This window comes from Tachyglossus aculeatus, chromosome 3 (assembly GCF_015852505.1).
Source record: "Tachyglossus aculeatus isolate mTacAcu1 chromosome 3, mTacAcu1.pri, whole genome shotgun sequence".
Lineage (NCBI taxonomy): Eukaryota > Metazoa > Chordata > Mammalia > Monotremata > Tachyglossidae > Tachyglossus > Tachyglossus aculeatus.
In genome coordinates this window covers 10235909-10252609 of record NC_052068.1, presented here as the reverse complement: position 1 = coordinate 10252609, position 16701 = coordinate 10235909, and the positions used below count along the sequence as shown (strand labels likewise).

General features: G+C 44.2%; 1 protein-coding gene across 1 annotated transcript in view; it reads right to left on the bottom strand.

Annotated features, from left to right (window-relative positions):
• Positions 1-16701, bottom strand: part of ADGRA1 (adhesion G protein-coupled receptor A1) — a 732027-nt gene that overhangs the window by 85232 nt on the left and 630094 nt on the right. The window contains exon 17 of the mRNA XM_038744384.1: positions 6043-6188. Within this exon, the coding sequence (XP_038600312.1) occupies positions 6043-6188 (146 nt within the window). The remainder of the gene's footprint in view (positions 1-6042; positions 6189-16701) is intronic.

The window sequence follows — 16701 nt, the reverse complement described above, 5'->3', positions numbered from 1 at the left end:
AGCTTTGTGTGCATAGGGAACATGTCTACCATTGCTATTATACTGAACTCTCCCAAGTGCTTAGTACAGTGCGCTGGACACAAAAAGTGCTCAATAAATATGAATGACTGATTCATCTACTCAGTGTGCAATCTGGCACGTAATTGCTATTACTAAGGAGGAGGGAGCAGAGTTTTACTATTCTATTTTGTTAATGATGTGCATTTAGCTTTAATTCTATTTGTTCTGACGACTTGACACCTGTCCACATGTTTTGTTTTGTTGTATGTCTCCCCCTTCTAGACTGTGATTCCGTTGTTGGGTAGGGACCATCTCTATATGTTGCCAACTTGTACTTCCCAAGTGCTTAGTACAGTGCTCTCCTCACAGTAAGCGCTCAATAGATACAAATGAATGAATGAATTTAATTCCCATTTCACAGGTGATGGAACTGAGTCACAGAGTTCAGTGACTTGCCCAAGGTCACACAGCAGGCAAGTGGTGGAGCCAGGATTAGAATCCAGTTCTCCCGACTCCCAAACCTGTGCTCTTTCCACTAGGCCAGGCATGCTGCAGTCTCACGGTGTTGTAAGAGAGCATCTGACACCCTCCACTCCACCGTATCAGAAAGTTTGGGCGAACAGCAAAGTCCAGCTATGTTGCCCTAGGCTGGCAGCTTCCCTAGCCAGCTGGGTCAATCTCTTGGTTCTCCAAGAGAATTATCCCACCCTGGCGATCAGTACCCCACCCGAAACCTGGGAGGAAAATATCAGGGATTTCTCTCACCTCATCACCATTTCAACCTTTTTCTTGTCTTCCTTCTCTCTTTTTCCATCCTTTCACTGATACTTGCAGACTTCAATATCCATGTGGATAATCCTGATGACCCTTCCGCTGCCCATTTTCTATCACTTCTCAACTCCAGTGACCTCCTGCAGCTCTGCTGCTGAGAAGCAGCGTGGCTCAGTGGAAAGAGCACAGGCTTTGGAGTCAAAGGTCGGGGGTTCAAATCCTGGCTCTGCCAACTGTTAGCTGTGTGACTTTAGGCAAGTCACTTTACTTCTCTGGGCCTCATCTGTAAAATGGGGATTAAAACTGTGAGCCCCCTGAACCTGATCACCTTGTAACCTCCCCAGCACTTAGAGTAGTGCTTTGCACATAGTAAGCACTTAACAAATATCACCATTATTATTATTATATCCTACCTCGCCCACTCACTAACTTGGTCACACACTCCATCTCATCATCTCTACTCACTGCACAATCTCTACCCTCACCCACTCCGAAATCCCTCTATCGAAACACAACTTCCTCATCTACCTTCTCTCCCTACATACTCTCTCCCCACACACTCCCTCTCCACAAATCTGTCCTGCTCCCCCACAGAGACCTCCAAACATTTGGCTCCACATGGTTTTCCCAAGGCATCATGTCCCATTTAGTCTCCATACCCAAACTACCCACCCCGGATGACCAAATTGACCCCACAACAGCACCCTCCCTCCTGAACTCGCTTCCCTATTACTTTGCTGATTTCGCATTACTAACCAATAACCCTGGATCACCTCTACAGCCTGCTTCCTTTTCTCCTGTGCATTCGCCACAGAGCCCTTTTGGTGGAAATTCAGGTATCAGCCCGACCTCGTCCACCTCAGACTCATCCTTACCTCTTTTAACTCTGCCCAGAAACATAGGCCCAAAAGACGAGCCTGTATTTGAATGTCAAGAAAACAGAGATCCTGACAACTGGAAGTTTTAACACATTGTAGTGGATGGAAAGAAGTCTGAAATAGTTGACAATTTTTCTTTCCCAAGATCGATAATCAATAATAAAGAAACTAGCAGCCAAGAGATATGCCGAAGACTAATGCTAAGAAGACTTGCTATGAAGAGCCTGGAAAAAGTCATGAAACATGCTGATGCAACAATTGCCACAAAAAAACAAATTGTCAACTCTACGGTGTTTCCACTGACAATGTATGGATCTGAAAGCTGGATAGTGAAAAAACAGAATAGAAAGAACATCGATTCTTTTGAAATGTGGTGTTGGAGAATGCTTTGGTGAATAACATGGACTGCCCAAAGGCAAACAAATGGATTTTGGAGCAAATTAAACCAAAGTGGTCTTTGGAAGGCCAAATGACTCAACTTAGATTAGCATATTTTGGACACATCATCAGGAAGATTAATTCTCTGGAGAAAACATTATAATGCTAAAAGTCCCAGGAAAACGTGGAAGAGGCAGACCAGTAGCTAGATTGATAGAGACCACAACAACGATAATGGAAGAACTATTAGAAAGGTTGAGGATTATGGCAGAGGACAGGACGTTCTGGAGAAAGTATATCCATGGAGTTGCTATGAGTTGGAAACAACTTGATGGCACTTAATAATATAATGCAGCAACATTATTTCTCCATTCTTATTGACTCCCATGCCCATAACCCTCACCAGTTGTTTCAGACATTTAACTCCTCCTCACAACCCTTCCCTCCCTGACCATCAACTTACTGTTTACTCTCCTATGGCTTTTACCCTACTGCTTTCAAACATGCTCACGTCCCTCCTATCCTAATGAAACCCTTCCTTGACCCCACGAGTCCCTGCAGTTATTGCCCCATCTCCCTCCTACCATTCTTCTCTAAACTCCTAGAGCGAGTAGTCTAGACCCTCTGACTCCACTTCTCCGGTTTTCTCCTTGACCTCCTCCATTCTGGTTCCCAACCCCTTCACTCAGAAACCACCCTCTTAAAGGCCACTAACGATCTCCTTCTTGCTAAATCCAACTGTCTCTACTCCATCCTAATAATAATGATGGGATTTGTTAAGCTCTTACTATGTGCAAAGCACTGTTCTAAGTGCTGGGGAGGATACAAGGTGATCAGGTTGTCCCATGTGGGGCTCCTAGTCTTAATCTCCATTTTACAGATGAGGTAACTGAGGCACAGAGAAGTTAAATGACTTGCCCAAAGTCACACAACTGATCCTAATCCTTCTTGACTTCTCAGCTGCCTACTTGGATGTCCCACTGACATCACAAAGTCAACATGACCAAAAAAGAACTCTTTATCTTCCCACACAAACTCTGTCCTCCCCTTGACATTTCTATCACTGTAGACAGCACCACCACCCTCCCTAACTCACGAACCCATAATCTTAGTATTACATCTGAATGTAAAAGCCAAAAATCTTTATGGCAGATAATTTAAAAACCAAGGGACCTTATGCCTGACCAATCAACCAAGGACAAAAAATAATGGCACTCATGGTAGTGTAGAAACAGTCACCTGAGATACCTCAGGTCATACTTCCATTCGGAATAAGTTTCAATGTGAGTCCTGGGATCTTTCTGTTTGGATTTTTTTAAAAAAATCAAACAAGAAAATACCTTAGGTTCATAGTAACTTTATATATAGATATCCCCACCTCTAGACTAAGCTCGTAATGGGCAGGGAATGTGTCCAATAATTCTGTTGCATTGTACTCCTCCAAGCATTTAGCACAGTGTTCTGCACATAGTAAACACTCAGTAAATACAGAAGCAACATGGTTTAGTGAAAAGAGCACGGGCTTGGAAGTCAGAGGTTGTGGGATTTCAATCGTATTTATTTATTTATTTATTTATTTATTTATCTAATCCCAGCTCTGCCACTTGTCAGCTGTGTGACTTTGGGCAAGTTACTTCACTTCTCTGGGCTTCAGTTACCTTATCTGTAAAATGGGGCTTAAGATTGTGAGCCCTGCATGGGACAACCTGGTTACCTTGTATCTCCCCCAGTGCTTAGAACAGTGCTTAGCAGATTGTAAGCGCTTAACAAATACCATTATTATTATTAGTAATAATAATAAATACCACAGATCGATTATAGAGCTCTTCAAGCAGACTTTCCCTTTGATGGCATTTCATTTTAATGCTGATTACCTGCTCTCTCACTTCAAGAGAACTCTCCAAAGTGTACTTCGGCTTAAGCGTTTCCTTTTCCACCCCTCTGCAGTGGCAGAATGATCACAGCTTATTTCATTTAACATTAGATAGCTCCAAGAGTTCTACTCAGGATCAATAATAGCAAATCTGCTAGTACAAAGTGTCTTTTGTTGAACAGGATGTGAAAGATAATGCTCTGAAAAATAAATGTCACATTTCCATGCAAACGCAAAATCGTAGTTCCAAATATTATTTTAGGATATCTATTTGCCTTGCTTTTCATGGTGCAACCATATTTACTGTGCTTATTTTCTTATTTTAAAAATATACTTTCACATGATTTTAGTCAATTATTTGAATCTTGGAAATGCTTTAAGGCACTTTACGTTTCTTTTTGTGTCCCCAGGGTGGCCAGGACCTTAGATTCTGCATTAGACTTTTCAGTCAAACTCATAAAAGCACAAACTTCACTGTCAGTGGTGTCTTTTGGAATTGTAAAGGCAGGCATGTTCAACACTCTTTCACTTAATCACGACTCGATCAATTTAGAGCTACAAGGGTGTGGCAACACTGGCCGATTTGATTGTCTTGTGATGATGACGGTATTTAAGTGCTTAAGTGCTCAGGCACTGTTCTAAGCACTGGGATAGATACAAACTAATTGGGTTGGTCATAGTTCCTGTCCCACATGGGGTTTACAGTCTTAATCCCCATTTTACAGATGAAGGAATTGAGGTCAATCAATCAATCAATCAATCGTATTTATTGAGCGCTTACTATGTGCAGAGCACTGTACTAAGCGCTTGGGAAGTACAAATTGGCAACACATAGAGACAGTCCCTACCCAACAGTGGGCTCACAGTCTAAAAGGGGGAGACAGAGAACAGAACCAAACATACCAACAAAATAAAATAAATAGGATAGAAATGTACAAGTAAAATAAATAAATAAATAAATAAATAAATAGAGTAATAAATATGTACAACCATAATAAATATGTAACTGAAGTGACCTGCCCTAGATCACACGGCAGAGAAGGGGCGGGGACTGGATTTGAACTCAGGTCCTTCTAACTCCCAGGCTTGTGCTCTATCCACTAGCCCATGCTGCTTCTTGTGCCTACCCTACTGCTTAACACAGTGCTTTGACACATAGTAAGCACTTAATAAAAACCTCTGCATCTTCTATATACTGTCACAATTCGCAGTCTCTAAGGGACTGCAGATGGTGTCATTTCTTTCTCTCTAGCTCCTGACTCTCTACTTCGTCCATACTGACAACCTAAAACGTGCTTCACTATGTCTTAGAAAAAGGGATTTAGAAACTGGAAATTACTCATTTTTGATTTGCTAATAATAGTCTCAAAAGCACATGGGGAGAATGCCACAAGTTTTTGAGTAATGTCTGCCATTTAGATTGTACAAGCAGCAATCATTATAAATTCCGCTTTCTTTTGCTACTCATTCGGTCACATTTATTGAGCGCTTACTGTGTACAGAGCACTGTACTGAGAGGTTGGGAAAGTACAATACAACAACAAACAGTGACATTCCTTGCCCAGAACGAGCTTACTCAATGCACTGCAAACTTTTTGCATATTTGAGTTGGTTCAGGCCACCGTTTTAAGATGCACCCCAAAGCCTAGAAGCAAAAACATATTCATTCAGTGATCCTATAATGACTGACAAGGCACAGAAAAATGTAGTCATTTAAAAATGGCTGATGCCATTTTAGGCACTGCTTAGGTATCGTGGACAACATCTCTTCTATACGTCATCCAAAGAAGTAGCGTGGCTCAGTGGAAAAAGCACGGGCTTTGGAGTCAGAGCTCATGGGTTCAAATCCCGGCTTCGCCAATTGCCAGCTGTGTGACTTTGGGCAAGTCACTTCACTTCTCTGTGCCTCAGTTACCTCATCTGTAAAATGGGTATTAAGACCGTGAGGCCCCCCATGGGACACACTGATCACCTTGTAACCTCCCCAGAGCTTAGAACAGTGCTTTGCACATAGTAAGCACTTAATAAATGCTATTATTATTATTATTATTAAAAGTGTGGATTAATAATGCACTACAGGTGCGGAGGCAAATGAAGAGACAACCATCAGACACAATGCCCGTCAAAACAGTTGATCCGTACCTGAGCAATGGTTGTTTAGGATAAGGAGGTGGGTCTCCATTTGGACACGGGTGGGATTTTTTTATCACTTGCTTGTAAATGTTTCTTGCTGTAACCCCAATCCAGAGCATGGTGGAAAGTGTTGAATAATGCAAGACGATGCCAACCTGGGAGAAAGGAGATGGAAAACATAAAGATGAGAGAGCTTCCAACCTTGAGCTCATTTTCAGGGCTACTCTTTCATCCCACCCTCAGGTCCTGTTCCCTACCAAATTCTTAGGTTTTTCCTTGCACAAAATTTCCCTATTTCTCTCCTCAAAATGTCACCACCCTGGTACAAGCTCTAGTTCTGCTACAGCAAGACTATTGAATCAGTCTCCTTGCTGGTCTCCCAGCCTCCAGCCTCTAACCAGTCCGTCTCTACTCCATGCTGCTGCACGGATCATCAAGCTGAAGTAACACTCAGACCACTTTTTCTGAAGCAGTGTGGCTTAGCAGATAGAGCCCAAGCCTAGGGGTCAGAAGGATCTGAGTTCTAATCCCAGCTCTGCCACTTGCCTGCTGTGTGCTCTGCTGTATGTCACTTCACTTTTCTGGGCCTCAGTTCCCTCATCTGTAAAATGGTGATTAAGACTGTGAGCCCCATGTGGGACAGGGACTATGTCCAAACTGATGAACTTTTATCTACCCTAACGCTTAGAACCACTGCTTGGCAATGAACAAATACTATTATTATTATTATTATTATTATTAGTATCTTAAAACCCTCCATTGACTTCTCGTGTCTCTTCTCATCAAATAAAACTGCTCACAGTCGACTTCAAGGCTCTCCTTCGGCTTACTTTTATGCTGTCTTCTCCCACTTCTCCAACCCCTTGATTTATTCCTCCAAAATCAACCTCCTAGCTGTACCTCGTTCTTGACTCTCCCACCTTAGTACAATGCTCTGCACACAGTAAGTGCTCAGTAAATATGACTAAATGAATTCCCCAAACTCACACCATTCTCCTGTTTGGAACTCTCTACCTCCTCAATTCAAACAGACTACACTTCTTTTCACACTGCAATCTCTCCTAAGATCCCAGTTCCTCCCATAAAGCTTTCCCCATTGAATTTTCTAGCCCCCTCAGCATACCATCCCTTCAGCTTTCTAGACTGTAATCTCACTGTTGCCATGGAATGTGTCTGTTTATTGTTCTATTGTACTCACCCAAGCGCTTAGCACAGTGCTCTGCACACAGTAAGAGCTCAATAAACAGGATTTAATGAATGAATGAATTCAGCCAACTCTAGCACTTATTAACTTATTTATCCTCTCTTCAGCACTCATAAGGCATGATATACATGCTATATTTATCACTTTAATCGTAAATACCATTATGCTTGTCTCTCCCTTTGGAATCTGAGCCCCTTGTGGGCAGGGAACATGTCACTTTATTATTTTGTTCTTCCTAAGTGTTTAATACAGTGTACTGAACTAGGTGTGTGTTCAATAAATGATACTACTACTAAATGCCAAGGCAGCAAAAACCAGTTCTGTATGGGCAAAGAGTACATTGACATGCCTCCATGCTAGATGCATGTAATCCCACAGAGACCCTTCCATAAATTTAGGGAAGTCAGAATCCGATGAAAACAAAAATTTGACTATGCTTTATGTCAAAATCAACATGTTTTCCTGTGTATGTGTTTGTACTCTCCAGTGAAATCTTTAAAAAGCTCAACAGTGCTAATATTTTCAATGTAATGTGTGGCATAAAAGTTAAAATATCAACAGCGATAAGTTACTAGCATTTGAAGCATGCAAGAGTTATTCATTACTATGGAAACAGTAATTGGAATTTTATCCAACCTCCGGAGCTTTATTACATTAACTAATTATGCATTCTGTGCTCCTTAGTCTTAGTCTCCATATGATTATAATAAAATGATGTTACCTTTGAAGCAATAACCTGACATTTTGCAGTGACAAGTAAAATATTGCTATAATTGGAAAGCACATAAATGTTTAAGGAATACAAAGATTCAGTGACTAAAGCTAACATCAGACCATTATAATGATTTATCAAAATGCAAGTTCAATTTTTGTTGCAGTAGAAACTAGGAAATAATTGATAAGAACTTGTGGGGTAAGGCAAAAAAAATTGGAGGATTTTGTTTATGTTTACTAATAGCGAGAGCCACCCCACAATTGGTTGAAAAGAAGGCATAACTGCTTCTTGGGAGAAAGTCTAGGGTTAGTTTCTGACATTAGACAGGAGGTTTGAGGTTCTTTATAGGGGCTGTCACCAAAGGGGAGAGAGGCAGAAGTAAGATTTTGAGAGGTCAAGTAGTCAAGTAGTCAAGCATCACTAGATCAAAGCCCAGGGCTGACTGCGTTTACTTTAAGCTACAGCTGCAGCAACTCTACCAGGACTTTTCAGTGTAAAACTGAGGTAGAAAAAGAAGAAGGAATATTAAGAGTCCAGTTAATCTTTTAGAGGAAGGGTGTTTGGGGGGGGGGGGGGATCCATTTCTGATTTAGGAAGCCCTGAGGCAGCCAGTGTTGTCCTATGGATTTGTTGTCTTGTCTAATGCTGTAGAGTCATTTCCGACCCCTAGCAACTCCATGGACACATCTATCCCAGAACGCCCAGCTCTCCATCTGCAATCGCACTGGTAGTGGATCCAGAGAGTTTTCTTGGCAAAAATCTGGAAATGGTTTACTGTTTCCGCCTTCTGTGCAGTAAACTTTAGTCTCCGCCCTCGACTCTCTCCTGCACCACTGCTGCCCAGCACGGGGGAGTTTTGACATGTAGCAGATTACCTGCCACTCACTAGCCACTGGCCAAGCTAAGAATGGAATGGGTAGGGCCCTCCCATAGCTGAGACTGGTTGAGGACTGGAAATTCCCCAGGCGTGACCAAGTGAATCATTATAACAATAACAATAATGATAATAATAATAATAATGATTATAATGGAACTTATCAAGCGTTTTCTATGCGCCAAGCACTGTTCTAAGGGCTAGGATAAGTGGAAGTTAATCAGGTTGGACACAGTCCCTATTCCACATGGGGCTCACACTCGGAAGTTGTTTCCACCTGGGTCACCATTTCATTCATTAAATTGTATTTATTGAGTGCTTACTGTGTGCAGAGCACTGTACTAAACTCTTGACCAGCACTTTTTGATTGGTTCAGGGAAGGCTCTCCAGCAATGACCAGTTAGGAGACTGGGCCATGGGAATGGAAGCAAGAGTGAGGCAGGAGCAGAGGAGAGGGGACAACAGGGTAATAGTAAAGTATTTCTTGAGTGCCCATTCATTCATTCATTCAATCATATTTATTGAGCGCTAGCTGTGTGCAAGGTACTGTACTAAGAGCTTGGAAAGTACAGTTCTGCAACAAATAGAGACAATCCCTGCCCACAACGTGCTCACAGTCTAGAAGGGGGAAGACAGACATCAAAACATGTAAACAGGCATCAATAGCATCAATATAAATAAATAGAATTAGAGATATGTACACATCATTATTAGAAGTAAATAGAATTATAAATATGTACCTCTCAAGTGCTGTGGCGGGGGAGGGAGTAGAGCAGAAGGAGGGAGTGGGGGCAATGGGGCGGGGAGGAGGAGCAGGAAAAGTGAGGCTCAGTCCGGGAAAGCCTCTTGGAGGAGGTGAGCTTTCAGTAGGGCTTTGAGGGGGGAAGTGTGCTAGTTTGGCGGATTTGAGGAGGGAAGGCATTTTCCAGGCCAAAGGTAGGATGCAGGCCAGGGGTCAACGGAGGGACAGGTGAGAACGAGGCCCAGTGAGGAGGTTAGTGGCAGAGGAGCGGAGTGTGCGGGCTGGGCTGTAGAAGGAGAGAAGGGAGGTGAGGTAGGAGGGGGAGAGGGGATGGACAGCTTCGAAGCCAATAGTGGGGAGTTTTTGCTTGCCCACTGAGAGCAAAGCACCATACTAAGCACGTGGGAAAGCATAAAGGAAGCATGTGAAGCAGCATGATGTAGCGGATATAGCACAGGCCTGGGAATCAGAAGGTCATGGGTTCTAATCCCAGCTCTGCCATTTGTCTACTGCGTGACCTTGGGCAAGTCGCTTGACTTTTCTGGGCCTCAGTTACCTCATCTGTAAAATGGGTGTTGAGATTGTAAGCCCCACATGGGACAGAGACTGTGTACAACTCAATTTTCTTGTATCCACTCCAGTGTTTAGTACAGTGCCTGGCATATAGTAAGTGCTTACAAATGCCATTATTATTATTATTATTAGATATGTTCTCTGCTCACAAGGAAATTACATTCTAAAGGAAAGCAGGATGGCCTAGTGGAAAGAGCAGAGGCCTGGGAGTTGGAGGACCTGGGTTCTAATCTCAGCTCTGCCACTTTTGTTTTTTCCTAATGATATTTGTTAACTGCTTACTATGTTCCAGGCACTGCACTAAGCACTAGGGTAGATACAAGGTTGGATACATCCATGTCCCACATGGGGCTCACTGTCTCAATCCCCATTTTATAGATGAAGTAACTGAGGCACAGAGGAATGAAGTGATTTGCCCAAAGTCACACTGCAGGCAAGTGGTGGAGAGGGATTAGAATCCAGGTCCTTTGACTCCCAAGCCCGGTCTCTTTCCACTAGGCCATGCTGCTTAACTAGGTGACCTTAAGCAAGTCACACAAGACCTCACCTTCCTTCTCTCCTTCTCCAGCCCAGACCGCACCCTCCACTCCTCTGCCGCTGCTAACCACCTTACTGGGCCTCATTCTCGCCTGTCATCATCAATCGTATTTATTGAGCGCTTACTATGTGAAGAGTACTGTACTAAGCGCTTAGCACTGTACTAAGCGCTTAGCACTGTCAATCCCCGGCCCACATCCTTCCCCTTGCCTGGAATGCCCTCCCTCCACACATCCGCCGAGCTACTCTCTTCCTCCCTTCAAAGCCCTACTGAGAGCTCACCTCCTCCAGGAAGCCTTCCCAGACTGAGCCCCCTTTTTCCTCTCCTCCTCCCCATCCCCCTCAGCTCTACCACCTTCCCCTCCCCACAGCACTTGTATATATTTGTACAGATTTATTTCTCTATTTATTTTACTTGTACATATTTACTATTCTATTTATTCTGTTAATGATGTGCATTTAGCTATAATTCTATTTATTCTGAAGATTTTGACACCTGTCTACATGTTTTGTTTTGGTGCCTTTCTCCCCCTTCTAGACTGTGAGCCCATTGTTGGGTAGGGACCATCTCTATATGTTGCCGACTTGTACTTCCCAAGCACTTAGTAATAATAATAATGATAATAATAACGGCATTTGTTAAGCGCTTACTATGTGCGCTGGGAGACATACAAGGCGATCATGTTGTCCCACGTGGGGCTCACAGTCTTCATCCCCATTTTACAGATGAGGTATCTGAGGCACAGAGAAGTGAAGTGACTTGCCCAAGGTCACACAGCTGACAAGTAGCAGAGCCGAGATTTGAACCCCTGACCTTTGACTCCAAACCCCACGTTCTTTCCACTGAGCCATTCTGTACAGTGCTCTGCACACAGTAAGTGCTCAACAAATACGATTGAATGAATGAATGAATGGATTTGACTTCTCTGGCTCTCAGTTTCCTCATCTGTAAAATGAGAAATTACATCATACTCCCTCCTAGACTGTGAGCCCCATGTGGCACAGAAACTATGTCCAACCCAATCATCTCATTTGTACCTACTCCAGCACTTAGCACAGCACTTGGAAAATAATAAGAACTTAAGAAATACCATAATAATAACAATGTTAATTATCATTACTATTATGCTTAATCAGGGAGATGGACATAAATACAAATAGAGTAAGCAAAATAAGCAAATTGACACAACCAATTAAATACATATATCCCATAGGGGTGAGGGAGGGTAAGAATAAAAAAAATACAGCAGTGGAGAAGAAGGCACAGGGAACAGAGCAGCAGAAATGTCTTTGGGAGAGTCTTCCTGAGGAGAAAGAAAGAGTGGCAGAGTTGGGATCAGGAAAGTACAACATAGCAATAAGGAGTGACAATCCCTGCCCACAATGAACTGTCACTCTTTATTGCTGTATTGTACTTTCCCAATAACAAGAATAGTAATGATGATGGTATTTGTTAAGTGCTTACTATGTGCCAAGCATTGTTCTAAGTGCTGGGGAGGTTACACGGTTGTCCTGCGTGGGGCTCACAGTCTTAATCCCCATTTTCCAGATGAGGTAACTGAGGCTCAGAGAAGTGAAATAAGTTGCCCAAAGTCACAAAGCTGAAAAATGGCAGAGATGGATGAATGAACCCATGACCACTGCCTCCCAACCCTGTGCTCTTTCCACTAAGCCATGCTGCTCTGAGCACAGTAAATGCTTAATAAAGATGAATGGATGAATGAATGAATGAATGAATATTTTATGGGGATCAGTCAATCAATCAAGGGTATTTACTGAGCACTTACTATGTTCACTCATTCATTCATTCAGTCAATCATTTTTATTGAGTGTTCACTGTGTGCACAGGACTGTACTAAGCAATTGGGAGAGAACAACACAACAGAGTTAGCAGACATGTTCCCTGCCCAGCATGAGTTTACAGGCTAGAGGGATATTGTCTATTTGCTATTGCTCTCAAGATCAATGTACAGCCAAATCTGGCTGTTTTTTCTTGCATAATCGGAAACAGCATGGCCTAATAGAAAGAGCATGACTCTTGGAGTCAGAGGATATGGGTTCTAATCCCAGCTCACCACGTGCCTTCTGTGTGACTTTGGGAAAGTCACTTCACTTCTCTGTGCCTCAGTTTCCTCATCTACAAAATGGAGATGAGATACCGGTTCTCCCTCCAAAGGGAGGGATCATGTATCTACCTCTGGGCTTAGTGCCATGCTTGGCAAACAGTAAGCTCTTAATCAGTCAGTTATATTTCTTGAGCACTTACTGCATGTAGAGCACTATACTAAGCACTTGGGAGAGTATGATACAACAATAAATGGATACATTCCCTGCCTTCCAGGAAGCTGAGAGGTCTAGGAGGGTTAGAATGGAGTGCAGGGCATCTGATTTGGCAAGAAGAAGATCACTGGTGAACTTAGTGAAGGCAGTGGCAGTTTCTGTGGAGTGGAGGGAGTGAAACCAGACTGTAGGGGGTCAAGGAGAGAAATGTAGGAGAGGAAGTGGAGGCAGAAGGTGTAAAAAACTTGCTCTGAGAAGACTGTAGAGAAACAATAAGAGGGAGATGGGGTGATAATTATAATAATGATGGCATTTGTTAAGCACTTACTATGTGCCAAGCACTGTTCTAAGCACTGGGAGGATGCAGGGTAATCAGCTTGTCCCACATGGGGCTCACAGCCTTAATCCCCAATTTATGAGGTAACTGAGGCCCAGAGAAGTTAAGTGACTTGCCCAAAGTCACATAGCTGACAAGTGGCGGAGTCGGGATTGGAACCCATGACCTCTGACTCCCAAGTCCGGGCTCTTTCCACGGAGCCAAGCTGCTTCTCAGGTTGGATAACTGGAGAAAGTGGTGGATTCAAGGGAGGGTTTTTTATTTAGGAAAGGGGAGACAAGGGAGACTTTGAAAGCAGGTGAAGCAGCCTTTGAAAACTGAATATTTGAAGATGGCAGTCAGGGAGGGCAAAATGGAAGGGGTAAGTTTTTTAATCCTCTCCTCCTCCCCATCCTCGCTTCCCACCCTGCCTCCTTCCCCTCCCCACAGCACTTGTATATATTTGTACAGATTTATTACTATTTATTTTACTTGTACATATTTACTATTCTATTTATTTTGTTAATGGATGTGCATATAGCTATAATTCTATTTGTTCTGACGATTTTGACACCTGTCTACATGTTTTGTTTTGTTGTCTGTCTCCCTCTTCTAGACTGTGAGCCCGTTGTTGGATAGGGACCATCTCTATATGTTGATGATTTGTACTTACCAAGCGCTTAGAACAGTGCTCTGCACACAGTAAGCGCTCAATAAATACGATTGAATGAATGAATGAATAATATCATCTCTCATCTACCTCTCCGCCAACTTCTCATCCACATCCTGCCTCCCCCTTCATATCCAAAAAGCAATTACTCTCCCGGCCTTCAAAGCTTTACTGAAGGCACATCTCCTCCAAGGGGTCTGTCCTGACTAAGCTTTCTATTCGTTTTCTCTCACTCTCTTCTGCATTGCCCTGACTTGCTATATTTATTCAGCCCTACAGCACTTTTGTCCATATCTGTAATTTATTTATTTATATTAATGTCTGTCTCCCCCCTAGACTGTAAACTCGTTGTGGGAAGGGAATGTGTCTGTTATATTGTCGTGTACTCTCCCAAGCATTTAGTAGGTGCTCTGCACACAGTAAGTGTTTAATAAATACAATTGATTGATTGATTAAGAAAGTAGGAGGGGTGGGTTTGGAGGGGTAGGTGCAGGAGGTAGATTTTGTTAGAATGCTGGAGATCTCTTGCAATCCTGCTCACAAGGATGAGAGAGTGGAAGAGGGGGCAGGAGGAGGATGGTGGGGAGAAAGTAGACTGTAAGCTCATTGTGGGCAGAGAATGTGTCTGTTTATTGTTGTATTGTACTCTCCCAAGCACTCAGTACAGTATTCTGCACACACTAAGCGCTGAATACATATAATTGATTGAATGAATGAATGAGAAGCACAGGAGCGATTTTAGGGAGATTATATTTAGTACTTTCAAATTCATCGACAAACAAGGTGTCATTAGAGGCAAAGCATGGGGAAGGTGGGATAGGAGGGACTGAAGAGGGAGTTAAAAGTCAGAAACAGTTGTGGTGGGTAATGGGCATGGGAATCAATAAGGGTGGAGAATATGGTAATAGATTAGGATAATTAGGCAGAAGAACCTCCATGTACTGGTCAACAAGTAGAGTATAAAAGTCTGGGGAAAATGGATGACACAGACAGCCCGGGCTGGAGGAGATCTTTGTAACTGGGGATGCTTGGGCCACTTAGCTGTGTGACTTTGAGCAAGTCACTTCGCTTCTCTGTGCCTCAGTTCCCTCATCTGTAAAATGGGGATGAAGACTGGGAGCCCCATGTGGGACAACGTGATGATCTTGTATCTACCCCAGGCATAGAACAGTACTTGGCACATAGTAAGCTCTTACCATCATTATTATTATTACATAGTACTGATCATCCCTTGGTAGGAACTTCTCAACGCCCCTGCGTTGAGGGCTTAATGGATCCTTTACTCTTTACTAAAGCAGGATCTTTTATTATTAATGGAGAAACAGTGTGGTCTAGTGGATAGAGTACAGGCCTAGAAATCAGAAAAACCTGGGTTCTAATTCCAGCCTCTCCACTTGTCTGCTGTGTGACCTTGGGCACATCACTTCACTTCTCTGTGCCTGTTACAGATTTGTAAAATGGGGATTAAGTCTGTGAGTCCTATGTGGGAATGCGACTAGTACCTTCTTGACTGTGAGCCCGTTGTTGGGTAGGGACTGTCTCTATATGTTACCAACTTGTATTTCCCAAGCACTTAGTACAGTGCTCTGCACACAGTAAGCATTCAATAAATACTACTGAACGAAATTGAATGAATGGTTGTTGGAGGAAGAGAGGGTAGAATTGCCATAGACGCCCGGGACTCCGTTCCCGAGAGGCCCGCCCGCCATCACCCCGCACGGCCTTGCCGCTCCCGGAAGGATCCTCTCCTCAGAGCGCCGCCACTGACGCCCGGGACTCCGTTCCCGAGAGGCCCGGCCGCCATCACCCCGCACGGCCTTGCCGCTCCCGGAAGGATCCTCTCCTCAGAGCGCCGCCACTGACGCCCGGGACTCCGTTCCCGAGAGGCCCGGCCGCCCACCCACCCGCCATCTCAGCGCCCCCACGGACGCCCCCCCTGCTTCCACCCCACCACTTAGGAGGCCTTCCGTAAAGTGCCCCTCATCCCCCCCGCTTCCCGGTCCGGTCCTGACTGACTCTCCCCCCGCCCCCAGGTAAAAAGCCCTTGTTAGCACCTTGTTAGCACCATGTTACATGTTACATTAACGACAACCTAATTCACACCTCCTCAGCCCTCCCATGCTAGTTGACTGTTCGCTCCCATCCCCAGGTATCTCTGCTCCCTGACCCCCCATAACTGGCCCACCCTACTCCAGCTCTTAATAGTTTGTATCTGCTCTCTGTGGCATCATCTGCCAATTCTATTATTGCCATAGCATATTGATTGCTTAACTACACCCTGTGATGCCATCACCTACTTTTATCATTGCTACTGTTTTTTTTGCTTCTGCATCTCAATTGTTAACCCCCCGTTGTACTGTCACTCGCCCTGCTGACCTCACCATGAACTTTCAGTTCCCTTGCTCCCAACTGCCATTCCCATTCCTCACCTTCCCCTTCCCCTCTCCCACCCAGCTGTTTCCCTCCCTCTCACCCACCAAGACCACTCCCCCTCACCCCCTACCAAGGATTCCTCTGTACCAGTGCAGGTCCTCCGCTTCTCCCTCCCGGCCCCCTCCCTCCCCTTCTCCCCGCCCCCACCACATCCCAGTTCTCCTTTCCCAACGCCATCCCCCTTCCCACTCTCCCCGCCCAGGCCCCTGCCAACTCATCCCAATCCAAACCCTCCCCACCCCTCGCACCCTTCCCCCTCCCTCCCCACCCTCGACAGCTGCTGCCAAGTGTGGCCTCTGGAACCCCCGCTCCGTTTTAAGTAAG